This window comes from Haliaeetus leucocephalus, unplaced genomic scaffold (genome assembly GCF_000737465.1).
Source record: "Haliaeetus leucocephalus isolate CR32 unplaced genomic scaffold, Haliaeetus_leucocephalus-4.0 Scaffold1, whole genome shotgun sequence".
Classification (NCBI taxonomy): Eukaryota; Metazoa; Chordata; class Aves; order Accipitriformes; family Accipitridae; genus Haliaeetus; species Haliaeetus leucocephalus.
The window spans coordinates 15,730,291-15,747,454 of NW_010972437.1; the positions used below are offsets into that span (position 1 = coordinate 15,730,291).

Genomic DNA, 17,164 nt, shown 5'->3' on the forward strand with positions numbered 1-17,164 from the left:
CGCTTTGCTATACAAGTAAGCATAGTAGTTTAGGGAGAGGCAAGCTTTTTTTTTTTTCCTAAACATAACTGGACAACAACATTGTTATGAAATATTGTATACCGTTTGATGCATACAAGCTTGCCACATAGAACATGGCATGTATAAGCAATAGCAACCCCCTGACTTTGCCCAAAATGTAATGAGAAATTTGTCTAAGGTCTTATTTTTACCTGCACCACTGGGAGCAAATTCATCATAAGTGAGGAGTCATCAAGAAAAATTGTGTCCAGGCAAACAAAGGTTTCTGTCTAGCCAACCAGCAGCATAGTTTTGACAATCCCAGTGTCAATATGTGTATTCGTCTGCAAGGTAAATTACATGTGAATGTTAGGTAAACTGAGACAGTGTTGAACTCTTAGCAAAGGAATATAGCCAAACAGCAATCACCAGTCAAATACAGAAGAACCTCTGGTACTTTTAGCTTCAGGGCTCCACAAATACCTAACTGCCTAATTAACAGAACAGCCATTAAGATAAATAAATTCTATTAGTCTTCTTTTACAGACAGAGAAGTACAAGTGGGGTGGCTATATTTCTGTTTCCTCATGACAGTTACTGTTGAGGCTCAGATTAGAAAGGAAGCCTCCCTGGATTCTAGCCATTGTAATTAGCTGTTTGCATTACAGCCTCTCCCAGCTAGGATCACAGAGCTATTGTACTGTATCTTGTACAAACATTCAACAACAACAAAAAAAAGAAAGGCAATCTCTGCTTAAAGAGATTACAAACCAAAAAGAGGAAATGACACAGCTTTCAGTAGCTTTCAGTGGAGGTGACTTGTGCACACTGGACAGGAGAAGGAACACAAGCTGACAGTACTCTGGCTATGCAGACACCCTGCAATTTTTCCTTTTGCTATTTAAATAAATACATAGTAAGTAGGAGAAGTGAGTATGAAAAGGATTCTTGGATTGAACTAGACTCAGGGGGTTTCTTCGAGTCATATATTTTTATTCATTTTTAACAGGACTCCTATCTATTTGTTCTTTTCAGGACATTTAAAACAGGTGGGTTCTGTGAGGTAACTTGAAAGCTAGGATGATTTTGCAGAGTCATCCCACATTATAATACAATCCCTCAGAAAAGTATAAAGGCAGTGGGTTTTGCATCATTCTGTGATGGAAGAGAAAGACATATGTCTATTATACATAATAAAAACTAGCACAGAGAACTTAATGCATCTGTGCACTTGCTAAATTGGATTAGAGATTTTAACCTTGAAGAGGGAGAAATCAAAACTATCAGGGTATCTCAAGCTTAGACAAAGAGGACTACTAGATAGCAGAAAAAAAATATTTAGATGGATTTGAGAAGCTTTCAGATAGACACTGGTCATAAGGAATCTGTTTTGTTATTTATATTATTCAACATGAAGTAGACATAATTTGAAGGTAAGCAAACAAAATAGATCTATGGATAAAAATAAGGGGATTTACCACCACTGTGTACAGACATAGAATCCTATCACTATTACTTGACTATATTAAGAACCATAGCATCCAGGCAAGTTGAGCATTTCAAAGACCTGAAAGCAACTGGCAAAGACACATAGTCTGAGGAGTTCTTCCCATGAAGACATGAAATAAGTGAGCCCTATCAGGAATATGAAAATTCTCTATGGTCATACACCAAGCCAGTGTCAGTTAATGAAGTCTGTCCTTCCTAAGAAGATTATGAATTCTTCAACTTTTCAATAAGTTTCTTCCAACCAAAACTGGCATTTCCTAGCAAAGAAATGATAACTAAGAGATTAGAAGATGTTCCATTTCATGAGAAATAGCACGTTAGTCTGGATACGTCTACTTCAGTTTTCTGTCTGAAACATTAGCCAACTTTAAAACTTGGTAATTGGAAACATATATTGATCTATGTGACAAACTTAGTAATTATCAAAGTACTTCTTAATGGAATAGTTCTTAAATTTTCCAAATAATAAGGCAATGTACTTTTAGAACAATTCTTCTGCAGATTACATATATTGTATATGAATTCAAGCTACCTGAATTTGCTTCTAAAATGTGTGGAAATTTGATATTCTACCTTCTCTTCTTAATAGTCTGTTTATTTTTTGAATCTGATTCTTTTTAAGCTAAAGCTTTTTGTAAATCTAGTTTAATTGTATTTCAGATGGTAACAACCTTTCGAGTGGCTCTTCTTCAGGTAAATCTATCTTCTAAAATTCTATCTACTAAAGTCCTTTTATTGCTTTGTTCTGGTTCTATTATTTCAAGATCTCATTACATTTTATATAATTCTAGAAGACTGCAAGTCAAAATACGGCTCTTGCTCCCACTCTGAATACTTATTTCTGCAAAACTATAGATATAGCAGCTAAACTATTAAATTTAGTATAATTATATGACTTATAAAATCCAAATGTAGTGATACTTTTCAGCTTATTATCACTGAAAGTTCTTGTATGCAGAGCATAAAAAAAAATTTAATCAATATATGAGACAAAGTATACTGCAGAATTTGGTACTGGTATATAAATTCAGTGTTAAAACATAAAGAGAACTTCTTCAGGCTTCCTGTCTCAGACAAAAGCAACATTTTTTATTCTATGAAGTCTGGAAACCCAGGTGATGAAGGGTTGAGAATTTCCTGAGAACTTGAATTAATAGATGGAATGAATTTTTTTTCCAGCAATCAAAAAGCCCACCATATTCTCAGCAAGACAGCAAAATATTGTGCTAGTTGATGAATTCTTTGCATATATTTGTTGTGATGCTTGCTATTTTATTTCATTGCAGTTAATTACCTTTTTCTTCTTTTCCACTTCTAATTATATCTAAGAAATAAAAATGCAAGAAGTAAAATCTCTTTCTGAGAGGACCAAAAATTCGTTTTTCCATATGGCTTTTTCACAAAAACACTGTAACTCCTATAATCTTAACATAATGAATAAGGTCTAATAAAATGACATCTCTGTCAACAAATGGGAAGAAAACCAGGCAGGTAAATGTACAGGTTCATATTAACATCCAAGGATATAACCATTCTGTCTTTTGAAGGAGACTCTGAGAACATTGTTCAGACTAAATTCAGTGGTCAACCACACACAGCATAGCCCTACATGTAACCAGAGACTTCATTCCCTTCCTTTCATGTTTTGACAGTCTACCTCAGAGGCCTATGTGTAGACAGGAGGATCTGGAACCATATTATTCTCATAGCCATTCTCAGTAGTACCTTTTAGGAGAAGTATAGCCTGAAGATAAAAATGTGCCATCACTAGCAGAGATAAAACTCTCTCATTTACAAGGGAACATAAAGATGAATGGTGTTGCTAATACTGATAGAACTCAAGTGCAACCTTAAATTATAGAGAAAACTAAAAGAACAACTGATGTGCCAAAATTAAAGTAGACCAGACCAGAGGATTAAAAAAAAAAAAAAGTGTGTATGCAGTATCTGAGAATTATAAATTTAAGCTTCTAAAGTTAATAATTGGATATGCCTTCCTTTTTCTGCCTGAAAAGAAGTGAAGATTATTTAATGAGCAGAGCAAGAAAATGATCCACTTATGTATGCTTCTCTACATTTGGGGGAAAAGAAATGAAAAAAAAACCTAATTGGCTCTTGCTGTAATTTTCTGTCCTAAGGCCTGCTGAGCCCAGACCAAAAATAAGGTGTCACATGCCTCACTGTTTGCATAGAGTACATTCAAATATTTTCTGCTATTTTAGACTGTCAATGTTTAAGGATTCCTTTTCTCAAAAACAATTGTTTCCTTCAGTCTCTTGCATGAACTGTTAGATGGTATTTCCAAGTCTTTGAGCAGCAATTCAATAATTGCCTGTGTCTGTACTTCTGATAACCTAGATCCTGAAAATTTCTTGATAGTAGGCATTCAATTATCAGAAAATTCTTCAGCAAAGAACTGGCTTATGGTCCTTTTGTGAAAGTAATTTTGCTTATTGTCTGGGGAAGTTTCAGAACAATAATATTGTTGAATTAACCCATGCTCTGGAGGATATTTTGTCATAATCGACCTACCTTACCCACCCTTGTCAAGGAAATCTCTCTCCATTTAGAATAGGACAAACTTTGTGGATATGTATGTTGTATTCTTTAGTCTTATAGAGTGAAAAAATAACATATGTTTCATATTATAGCCACACCAGTCATCCACTATGATAAAACTATCCAAGACTTTATTTTCTTCAACACTCAACCACAGTTAACAGGTTGTACCGGAACATGGGCAGCTCAGAGTTTGGTTTAGCTCTCAGCCTAGGACAGGTAGTACGTCATACCAGGAAACAGTTCTGACAGTTTCTACACATCACTTAATTCATATTTTGCAAACTTTTTGTGCATTTGAGCTCCTTTGATTTGATTTTGGAAAGTCTAAATCTAGAGAAGGTGAGAGTCTAACAGATTAAATCTAGCTCCCAGCTAGCGAGCCGGAGACCAGCTACCACTCCTTTTCCCTTTGGCTGACTTATCTGAAAGCAGCTTCAGATACCAGTTTCTGGATAACTGTTTCTCTGCATCAGCATGAAAGTAACAATGCTACTAGAGATGCCACAAAAACTGGCTGAGAAATTCTTTGAGGAGCCAACCTTCCAGTTGCTATCTGTTGGGGCTACCCTTCTGCAGTGCTCAGGACAGGAAACCAAGAATCCCATGTGCATTAACTTGGGCTAAACAGACTTTGGGATAGCACATAGCATCTACCAGTAGTCCTAAAACCACTAAAGAAATTGTAGTGAAAGTAAAGGTCTCTTACTTGTAGGCATTTCTCTGACTTTGCCACTGTATCTAGTATGTAAGTATACATTTTCATCAGTAGAAGTTTGAGGAGTACCTTCACTGTAGCAAGGCAATATTCAGGCCAAATATAATTTCCCTTCCTTGTTACAGAATGCTTGCACATAACAGATAGGGGAATTACTTGCCACACAAGTGTATTGGGTTACTAAACAAATCCTTATTCAGGTACAGTTTTCCTGGAATACACCATTTCCAAAATGAGATTTGTACTGATGGGGCAGGAAATTTGCAACCATGATCGTAACTGTTAATAAGGTCTTTTGGGAACCAATTTTCATTCTTCTTTTTTTTCCCCTGCCATAAAATTCTATATGATGGTGTTTAGTGTTTAAGCAATTTTCCATTAATGTTAACATTTCCCATTTCAATACTTACAGAAAAGCAAGGCTATTAATTTTTCTTATCAAGATACATTTTCCCCTATACTTTTTTCACAAAACTATTAACCAAAACATTTTCTTTCCATGAATTCTAAATATCTTCTCTTCTGATCTCCCAATATGTGAGACAGAATTTAAAAAGGCTTTCAGAAGGCGAGAAAAGTCGATTTGAATTTGGGACTTTGGAGATAACTGCATCTGCTAACAGTTTATATGCAGTGTATTTTCGGACTGAGTTCTACTATTTAGAAGCTTTAAGGGTTAGCTGAGATGGCACAGAGAATAAATGTAACCAACAGATTAACTCATTTGCAAATTACTTATTCAGTGAAGCAAGGTTTGAAAGGAGGAGGTGGAATGTAAGCCTGGAACTGTGACTCAGACTCAACTGCTTTCCTCAATTGCTCTTAGCAAGCCACAATTATACAAATCTCTGACTCAGCATTAAGAACCTGGCAATCTAGTCTTCAACAAAACATAAGGTTTTTAATGTAACATTATCTGTATATTTATAGTAAATAGCTAGTTGCATCTCAAAAATGTTTTAGTACTGTAAGCCAAGATAAATCCTCTCTGACATCACACCTACACAAAGCAGGGGTTGTCCACTTTCAAACAAAAGATTTTACCCCATAAACAGTATGCCAGCAAAGCTTCCACTGACCCTTCTAGTCTATACTGGGACAGCAGGCCTGGGGTGATGAATTTTGCTTTATGACAAATTGTATTATTACTGAGCTGAGCAAGGAAGTGTAATGTAAACTAGACAAATTCTGAATGGGCCTCCTGATAGCTTTAGCTACAGTGCTGCAGGAGAGAGCTGAACGTCCAACACATCATATAACTCATTATCTGTACACTGAAGAAGAATAACAATACTCATCCTATAAAAGATATTCAAATAAAAAGCAGGAAATAAGGATTTTAACTTTGAGAGCATTTATTACAGTTTGTAGAAGAATAGCAAAAAGCTACTCATTTAAGTTTTCTATTTCATGCTCAAGAGTCTTAGCAAGAAGCAAAATTCTCACTGAGCATTCTTTCCAGCTGAACTGCAGTTAGACAGCTAAATCAGTAATGCAGTATAACATGGTCATATTAACTTGGTGAAGCAGAAAAGACCATCTGCAACACCATGAATATGACTAAAATAGAGTGCCAGTAAAAAGCCCTTAATAGTGTCTAATGCCAGAAAACCTTATGAATGGTATTTTTAAGAAGTTCAAAGTAATTGATGAAAAAAGAATTCTAGTATTTGTTTCACTTTTGACACAATAAGTTTTCAAAATTGATTTATAAACTGCTTTACATCTCAATTCTACATGCATTTTAAAATAATAAAATAATTTTATATGTACTTCACTAATTTCAACTGTAAGCAATTTGTTCAAGTATACTTAGTAAGTTAGAAGACATACGCATGTTCCCAAGGTGCACTCTACTGAATATCACTGTGCAGATTGAAAATTGGCAGCTCTAGCTGATGTTTAAAAAATGCATGACTCTGGTTTTATGTAATAGAGAGTTCTGTCTACTGTACTGTTGTGTCCATATATGCATTAGAGTAATATATTTAGTGCTAAATATTTGGAATTCAACAAGCTTTTTCAGAAATTGTCAAGGAAAAAAAAGGAAGATTGTTACATGGGTTTATATTTTAAAGCAGGGGGAAAAGGGTGGAAATAAATGGCCAGATTTCTAAATACTGAGATGTTATCAGCAGAGTCTCACAGGTTCTTTATTATTTAATACATTTTCAATTACTTGGATAACAAAGGTGCAAACGGTGAGAATGTTTGTAGATGCCACCAAATTATTCAGAATATGATATGAGATTTACAGACATATCCTATGATACTGAGTGGCTGAGTGATAAAACAGCAAACAAAATTTTTTTACAGACATAACAATAGAGACTAAATTATCTGTTACCGATCAAGAAAGAAATCTCTCAGCTGTTGTGAAAATTTCTTAAATTAGCACTGGCCAGGAAGATAACTCAAAAAGGCAACCAAATATTAGGAATTATGCAGAAAGGAACTAAGATCAAAACAAAAAACTGTTATGTCACTATATTGATCCCTGAGTCTGGAAGTAGCTCAGGCCACTGTCAAAAACGATTACATTAGAAATGAAAAGGAACTGAGAAGAGTGAGAAGGATGATCAGAGGTACACAACACAGTTACACTAGCATTCTTCAGCTTGGGAAAGGGTATACAAAGAAGAATGCAACAGATGTATGAAAAGCTATAAACATTATTGAGACTATAAAAAGGGAGCAAATATTAGCTATTTTTCATATCATAAGGACTAGCATCCTCCCCAAGGCAACAGGTTTATAGCAAGCAAGAGGAAGTACTTTTTCACAGAGATATACTAAAATTATGGAACTGTTTCCAATAGGATGCTTTGCTGATCAAAGTACAGCTGTGTTTCAAAAGCTGAGACAAATTCAGGGAAGAAAGGTACACCAAACATTCAGTTTGTGGTTTATCTCTGGCTCAGAAAGTTTCTGAACTGCAGATAGACGGAAACTGAGTAAATTTACTGGGACAGATAACACAGTGTAGTGGTTCTTAAATTCCTTCTCCATGTATCCACTACTGGAAAATATCAGAGGTTCAACAGTGTGCTGGATGGATCTGTGGTGTTGTCTAGTATAGCAACTTTAGCTCTTACACAGGTTTTCCATTAAGAAGAGCAGGACACTCTCACTTTCATTCATTTAGAACTCAAAGTAAATTCAATACTAAATATATAGGACATTCATTTTAAAACATTAAATGATTAAGCTGCACCATCAATTGCTCTACACTTACTGTTGGGCATAGGCATCAATGAAAGACTAGTTCAAAACATTTCAGTATGGGATGATAAATTTCAGTGCTAAATATTAATGAACATTAGCTAGCTACAAACGATGGCGATTAAAACTGACTGATAAAAATGAAATCTTTTCCCAAACAGAATTTCTTATCCCAGTAGGAGGGAATAACAAGACATTTTGAGATGTCCTCTGAGAAATCATTTCACTATTGATTCACTGTGGAAAACACTCATCTAGCAAAGTGATGAGTGACAAGAAGCTAGGTCAGACCATTTATGCAATGACATGTGATCATTTCAATTATTTCAATTATTTTATTTTGTTAATATTTTTTAGCATTTCCTTTTCTAAAGTGTTTACTATGTTTTCTGTACATCAGAAGTCCCTGTGCCTCCATCTGTGAGTTGTATTACACAATACCTTAAAGTATTTGCTGTCTGGGTTTGTTGTTTTTAGAGGGACAGTCTGTAGATTTTACTGTTCTTCCCCTGAATATTCTTTATTTGCACCATATTTTACACTTCCTCTCAGCTAGTGATATTTCCTACCATTACAAAAAGTTTTTAGTTTTCCACACACTCAGAACAGCCTACCCTGCCATTCAATATCCCAAGCCCAACTAAGCCCACACCCATGCAAATGTACAAAAGATAATTGCATTGTATAGGTACAACTGAGGCTTGAGAGCTGTGTCGCTGTTTTTTTTTCCTGCATGTTCCTTTCTTTTTCATTTTAAACTCATTCAAAATAAGTGTGTCATTTAGTCGTAAAATGTAAGTATTGGAAAGGATTGTGGCAAAACTGATACACAACTTATTTTTCTTTCCTGAAGGATTAGCACTGTTATCTTCCTGTTTAATTTGTAGCCAATAAATCAATAAATCAGCAGTACACTTTTAAGCACATGGAGTTCCACTAATAATAGAATCCACAAATATCTATTTCAGGATAACAAGCAAAGTAGTTTGACATGTTCTAGCAGTCTTTTATAGATGCACAGATTTTTAATTTAGAAAGGACCATCAGAACAGATAACCTTATCTCTTTTAAAATAGACTGTAGAATCAATGCTGCTATCCTTATTATGAGCTCAATAACTTAGGTCTGACTAAAGTATGAAATCCTTTAACACCATGACTATAACAAACTTACAGCTGTGTAATATTTCCATATTTACACATTCCATTGCTAAGCATTGTAATTTATTAGGAATAGGTCAATTATTTATAGCTATTATTATACACTCTGACTGTGTGTGAAAAAAATCAGATTTTTATGACAAGAAACTAACATGTAATATTTTCTTCTTTTGTATGTATTTACATGTAGGCAGACTTTTTGGATTCCGGTTACCTGGATTTAGACTTTTAACATACAGAAAGCAGTCCTTACCACAGGAAGACCCTGATGCAGTGATAGTCGATTCATCTAAGCACAGTGATGACTCAGTGGCGATGAAGCACTTTAAATCACCTACAAAAGAAAGCTGTAGTCCTTCAGAAGTGGATGATACAAAAGCACTGATTCAACCCAGTAAATGTTCACCTTTGGTTAATATATCAGGACCTCTTGACCATTCATCACCTAAACAACAATGGGACAGACTTTACCCTGACATGATACAGACAAGCAATCCACTAACCCATTCCAGATCAAAGGAAAGCATTTGTAGTATACGGAGAGCATCTTCAGTACATGACATAGAAGGCTTTAACGTCCATCCCAAGAACATTTTTAGGGACCGTCACGCAAGCGAAGGTATGGTAGAAAGTCAATCAGTATTCTCTGATGTACTAAGAAAGGAATTATTGCAATTTTTCGTAGTAATTATCACCACTTTGTAAGCAAAACTAAATATAACCAGCTGTATACATTCAAAAGCACACTAAAAATATTAAGGGCCCAAATATGCCAGGCTTATTTACACTAAATACTGCTTTTCATGTCTAAGCAGACCAACGAAATCATGGGGTTGCTCTTAGACTGCCATCTGCCTTCTGTATAGGGATATAGCAAAATCAGGCCCCACATTACTAAAGTTAATATTGGTATTTGGGGGGGGGGAAATCGGGTGATCAAGTTAAATTGCATGCAGAGTTCTGTCCCATGCTCATATATTAAATTGTCTTTGACTGTATGAAATCCTACTTCAGAGACTGATCAGTTTATTTTTCTTAAATCTGTAATGTGTACATTGTATATTCACTGATCCAATGCTGAGACATGCTTTTTCTCTCACACTGGAGAAAATATCCTCAGCAACTCCATTGGAATGCTTTGTGTAATGCTTAGTGAAATTCTTAGTGAAATGGTGAAATGCTTAGTGTAAAATTCATGTAAGTGTGATTTTCTCTTTGTGTTAGTAGATTCTTGCAACCAGCAAAATTTACAAAGAAGTTTTTTCTGTCTTCTTTTTCTACTGTCTCTCCTAATTACACAAAGTCATGGAGTATAGTCCATGATTTCTTGTTGCAGACAGGGAGTTCAAGAACTTGGGAAACAGCTTAGCAAACAGAGGTTTGAAAGCCCTGTGAATGGAGAGGCACCTTTGAAACTGGCTTTCGCAGAAAAATGCCACATATGTAATGCTTCTGCAGCTACTGATGGTCTAATGACTTGAATTGCATACTTTTTATTCAAGCCTGATGACAAGGAATGTATGGGGAATATTTTAAGATTTCAAACACATATGTCATGGAAGACTGTGTACAGATTCATAACTTAGCAAGAAAATGAATTTTCATTTTCAGTGATTGCCTGTTTTTCTCCTATTTATTGACCACAAGCGTAAAATTCCTTTAAGTTCTCCTGCCTTTTGGAAGGTCCACACTGAGTGCTCTTTGCTTCTGTACATCGCCTAAATATAAGTCTGAATGCTCCTCTGCCACCCAGATTAACTCCTAAAATAGAAGAACTAACTCTTCCTTCCAGTTACTCTTCCTGTATTAAATATAATGGGTAAATACTTCTTTTCTCATTTCTGTTTCTTTTGGACTCTGATTTTTTCAGTTCAAATGAACCCAAAAATTCAATTAATTCCATCCTAAACCATACCATTTTGCTATATTTCATGTTCACATTCAAGCCAAGATTTCAAAATCAGGATGTGGAGGCAAAAATCTTCAAGGTTGAACCTTGGCATGTCTTTTGGACCATTGCATAAGCTTCATCTTGGTTTCAACTTCCCTAGATATTTAAACTAACCTTTCAAATAAAACATATTTAAAGATATCTGTTTTGTCAATTTCTATTTTTGGAACTTATTTTCATTAAAGCACTTCCCAATTGGTCATTCTTTATATAGTTATATGATGAAAATGTGTAAAAATCAATTTGAATATTGTCTTTGGTTATGGTGGTACAAAGCTCATGCAGAAATTGCCACATAATTTAATGCTTGCTGCTTGGAGGAGCAAAAATTTCTAGCTCCATTTCACTGAATAATAATTTTCAAATGTTAAATACTAAGGAAAATAAATTTTACTATGAGGACTCAAGAATCCATTTGAATTCCTATGGCCTCTCACGTGATGTGATCATTTACAGTGTAAATAGATAAAACACCGCCACTCTGATTTCACTCTGCATAAGCTACAAAATAGTAGAGAATCTGGCCCTAAGTTTAGGTCTTACATACGCATTCTAAAAAAGTACAGCAGAACAGAGGATGGCTCTCAGAATTGCAGTAGAATTAGTAACCATCCTTGATGCCATCTGCTTCCAAGCATATTAGAATTTGGCACCTTATGCTGAAAAGATGTTTAAATTTAGCCAGCAAGTCCTGCTTGCCTTACCCAACAGTGAGCCTATTGTTGCTATCAAATTATCCATGCAAGTTAGGTAACCAGGATTCAGCCTAAATGATCTTCTCTGGACGCACAGATTCTGAGCAGAAGCTATAGATACTGTACTGGAGAATGTAAAGCCCTAAGTAAAAGTAAAGTACAATAAGTAAAAAGTAAACTAGAGTCCCAAAGGCCTAAATTATTACCCAAGGAAGCATAAGGTTTAATATATTTCCCATTCCATTTTTATTTTGTTTATTGATCCTAATAATTCTGAATTTTCCTGAATCCATTGAAAACTACTACTCTGTCTGAAAATGCAGTTCTGAATTCAGATTTAATTTTTTTCCACCTCTTCCAGTTCAAATAATATTATTGAATCAGCATAACAGAATTCTGACAGAAGAGAATAGCATTCTTTAGCTCAATACTAACTACAGTAATTCACCCATGGTCAATTTTTTTTTTTTTTTTGGAAGATAACACAATTGAGAATATAAATTATTCCATGCATTAAATTAATTTATGTAGCCTAGTTGTCCATCATTTTAAAATTATCATAGCTGTGGCCATTATATCCTGAAAAGTATTATAGTAAAAATGAAAATTGAGGATTTTAAATTCATTTGAGTGTACTCAATTAAATTCCATTCTAAATTTGCCTATTTGACAGCAAGAGCAGCAGGGCAGGAACTGTGTCTTCCACCCACCACCCAAACTCCAGCAAAGTCCTTCTCACCTGAAACACCAGCAATCCAGATTTTGCAAGCAGGTACAGGTTCACAGGGACTCTTCGGAAATGTTATTTTCTTCAGAAAGTGGCCTCAGTAACATCCCTGCAGTCTTCTGAAAAAACAACAGGCTTTTGAGCCTAACTCAGCTTACAAAATGTGCATTACTGCTACAGATGCCTGGCACAGAAAGGCATCAGGCTGAGAGGAACTAAATGCTCTCCCACACTCATGGTCCAGAGGGCCCAGCTCAACGTCCCGTGCTCCCCAGTCCTCAGAAAGCTGAGGAAAAGCCAGAGAGGCAGCTTGTGTGACATGATGCCACAGACGAGGCCCAACGTCACCTCCGTCTCCCCTCACAGGAGAAGGCCATAGCCTTTCTCCAGGGCGGGGCTGAAGCGGGGCCTCTGCAGAGAGAGGGCTGGTGCTGGGCCAGACAGGGGCACAGCCGCCTCAGCCCTCAGAGGTGGCCTGTCAGCGGGGGACAACTGCAGGTGAATATCAGTTTGAGCCCAAAGCACCTCTGAAAGCTGGTAAGCTGGTCACGGCGGCCGGCAGCACACAGGGGTAGGGCCACATCCTGCGCCTGGCCCCTTGCTCCCTGTCAGCCCCCAGGGCCCTCGCCCACCCTCATACCTGCTCCAAGCTGCTGCAGCTGAGCAGGGGACATGACACAAAGGGAGGGCAGCCTGTGGGTCATGTTGTACACACATGAATAGGAGTGGCGTCTACCTATCCACCTGTGTGGCTTCCTTAAAATAATATTAAATAATAATAATAATAACAACAACAATGATAATATTCTCCTTGAAGAGGTTTGCTGTGATGAGAGGATTCAGGGCCGGGTGTGCCTGTGAGCGCAGAGAGCTTTACTACTGTTACCTTGTGGAAAGGCACCTAAGAGCTGAAGAAAGGTTCAAGGTATATCTTTCTCCTCAGTGTTTCTCCAGTATTTACTCAGAAAGGCACTGTTCAGTTTGCTGCCATGGTAAAAACTTTTCCTCCTGTGAGTCCTGGGCAGGTGTGGGGCCCGGGCATCTGTGTAGGGCTGCCTGCGCAGCCCCACACCCCATGCAGCCAGCCAGCCTGTGCTGCCAGCCACAGCTGTGGGTGCCTCAGCCTCACTTAATTGCATGTGAGTAATTACCCCTTCCCAGGTTAGCACTTTTAACCTCCAACCCAGCACCAGACTTGTGGAGAAACAATTTTATCGCGTCACTGTTAAGGCAAGTTAGCTAGAGCCAGTCCTACTACCTGCTGATCTACTGCAAACAGTTTTAGATTCTCTCTCAATTGTCAAAGTGACTTCAATGTGACTGAAAGTCTACACAATACAATCAAGGATGTGCAAAAATGTTTCAGTTCAAACCACATACATATTTTGAAGCAATATTTTCTGCTTTTTCTGATGTAGATTTTAGTTGTCTTTTTTCTCTTTTTTTCTTCACTTTTATTATGCTGAAAACCAGATAATGGTCGCAATGTCAAAGGTAAAGTATACGTCTAGACTGTGCCTTCCAGTGTTTCAAACAGCCACACTTTTTGGCATGTTACTTTGCCTGCTGTATGAAATGTTCAAATGCAACATTCCCATGCTGACCTCTCTAGGGCCAGGTGCATTACTTATATTTGTTAAACATGTAGTTATTCCCTTAACTATTGTGTCAAAGCACTAACTACCAATCCCTGGAAAAAGTGAAGGCATAGTTAAACAGTCATTTGACTTAATTATCTGTTAATTCAAAAAAGGAAAGGAGGGAGATAGAACATATCATATTTATTTAACTCAGTGCTGTTGTCCTTAAGCAGGCAAAATTTCTATTGAAGCTACCAGGAGTTTTACCTGTGAAAGGACGTATAATCAGGCGGGGCCACTAACAAAAAATCTATTGTTATAAGGTGCTTAGTTTTCAGTTAACTATCTCAAAAATAAAATAATTGATAATCAGGAGCCTTATGGAAGTATCTTCACTTATTCCTCTTTTGTCTCCTTAAAACTAGTTTCACGTTCCTGGATGGCAGGGGGTATGGTTTCAAGCTTCCTGTAGTATTAAAATGTGCATGCATGAACTTCGTTGCCAATTTCATGTTTATGTAATATTTAGTGCAGTTACAAAATTGTTTCTATTCACCAGCACTGAGCTGCATCTTGTGGAACCAATTTGAACATAGTTCTTAAGTGACTTCTTGCATTTCTAGAAAACAATTACTAAAGCATTCAGTTTAACTGCAATATTTGTAGCTATGTCTGAAAACTGGTTTGTGACTTCATGCATGATGCAAAAAGTGTGTGTACCTGGTAAAGTCTTCTCTCTAAACTGCATGCAGTGCATGACATAGATTCTGTAAAGCAATTCATGGACTATGAAATCATTGCATTTGCTTCATGTGTATGTTGGCAAAATCTTGGGGGAAAAAAATGCAGTCTCTGTACTGTAAAACAACTTTTATAAATGTATTTACCGCTGGTGAAAAATGATGGATTGACTCCATCAGGAGAGTGAAATCATTTCTTAATGCATTGTGTAAGCAGGGACAATGGGATCCTACCATAAAAATGGGGAGCTCAAACTTAACCTTAAAGAATCTCCTTTGTAAGGTAGGCAGAAGCATGTCATTCTCCCTGCATATTCAGTTCTTGGCCACTCTGCTGAAACTGTCAATCAGGGTGCCAGTTAGTGTCAATTGTGATTGTGATTTGTTATGGCCCTCTTTTTCTGCTTCCTGCTACGAAAGTATAGCAAAGGTCCACTAGTTGTCAAGTATCAGCTCAATTGCTGCCAGCCTGGGCTGTACTTAAGCTAGTGATGACTTTCAATTAATTACCATTATCAATGAGGTACATATATACCTTTCACCACTTTCTAAAGCTAAAGAAGGTGGATTAAAAGAGCAAGGTTTTATTCTCATGTGCAATTCACTTAAGTCTAATATCAAGCGCTAGGGCATGAGTCTTAGGTAGTGAAGGAGAGAGTAATTCCCTTTGAAAAAGAAGCAATAAAAGATTTAAATCCCAGAAAGCAAAATTTCAATGCAATTTAAGCATCTATAAAGTTGCTATTAAAAAAAAAAATGTCTACTATCTAATCATAGATTTGCCTAAGCTCCCTTAGTTTCCTCTTACCTTTGAGTTCCTTAGGTATCCAGAATCTTGTTCATCTGACAAGTGACCCCAACTTGACACACCACTCATGTATAAGACTACTCAATATTCAAAAACTATTAATTGTTACAACTATGTAGGGACATAGAGTTGAAAAACTGCAGTCTGACCATATGTACGTAGCACACACCAGTCAGATTAGCCACTTCACTGATTTGTGAGGAGATTGTGAGCCCTGATTTATTTTAAACACCACTTTTTAGTAGACATATGTAGATGATGTGAAAGATAGATTCAGGTCCTACCTGGGCCAAAAGGTGTTCAAGAACAATATTCCAATTCCTTGGTAGTATCCTCAGTACCAGGCTTTTTAGCATTCCTTGTGGGAGAAAGGGAGTGCTTTCTTCCTTTTTCCAGTGAAGCTGTTCCACAAAGAATATACTAGGTTCATTGGTCTAGGGAGAAAAAGAGGGGCTGATTTTGTAGTTTAGTGGTTAGAGCACTCACCCACAAATTTTTGTTTATTTTACTTCAAATGATCTTTGGACAAAATACAGAAAGTCATGAGAGCAGAACCACCGGATTGATCTCTCCCAGGGGAGCACCTGAACTGTTAGTCTAGAGCATCGTGCCTTCCCTTGTCATCTTGAACTCTTTTCTGCACAGTGACACAATTTGAAATGGAGTAGTAGAGGATTTCTATCTCTGGCCTAGGTTAACGTATAATTAGTGTGAATTTAGGAGGTAGAAAGCATGTCTATAAATCCAATCCTTTTAAGCTAAGAAAGCAAATTAAAAGTCTGGTTCTTCAGCAAGCATTCTAAGCCAGGTGTGAGGGAAGACCAGCCCTCACTTAAAAAAATTTACAAAAAAACCCACAATTCAGCACTGCCTGAAGCATTTCCCGACAGCTGTCTTCAAGCAGCTGGTTGTTAGAATTTCACTGGTTCACACATTGCAAATACAATCCAGCTCTTCCACTGTTGACTCTGCAATTTACCCCATAGGCCTAATCTTGTCCCACTGGCTGTTCCTGAATCATAGCATCCGTTCTTGTTTCCCTCCCTGGAAGACGACAAAAAAAAAAAAGGCAGTAGAAAAAAAAAACATCACCTTGTTGCCCATATTAGGATTGGGATGCAAAAAGGTTCTCATGTGGATCTGAGAAATACCCTTGGATCCCACACTTTAGATACATTGTTACTGACTGCAGGACCTGGATTTTTTCTTAAATTCATAACTGGCTGGATCTAGCTCTCGCTGTCTAAACAACTTTATCGTTCTTTTTTCCAGTATTATTCTTAAGAGCAAATTTTCCTTACTATGAATATTTTTGGCTTCTGGAACAACTTTATGATAACAGTACAAAACAAATGTACTGATCAGTTATATTGCTTTCTTGTTGTACATGGAACTCTATCCAATATTAAAATGAATAATTATAATGGATATGTACCTCATGAAGTATACAAACTCCATATTTTTTATCTATCATGATGCACTAAAGTAGTATAGG

The 17,164-nt window shown here is 36.7% G+C and overlaps 1 protein-coding gene across 1 annotated transcript in view; it reads left to right on the forward strand.

Moving 5' to 3' along the window:
- The window catches only part of KCNH7 (potassium voltage-gated channel, subfamily H (eag-related), member 7), a 241,098-nt gene that overhangs the window by 149,538 nt on the left and 74,396 nt on the right, over positions 1-17,164 (forward strand). The window contains exons 4-5 of the mRNA XM_010567570.1: positions 9,363-9,787; positions 14,015-14,035. Of these exons, the coding sequence (XP_010565872.1) occupies positions 9,363-9,787; positions 14,015-14,035 (446 nt within the window). The remainder of the gene's footprint in view (positions 1-9,362; positions 9,788-14,014; positions 14,036-17,164) is intronic.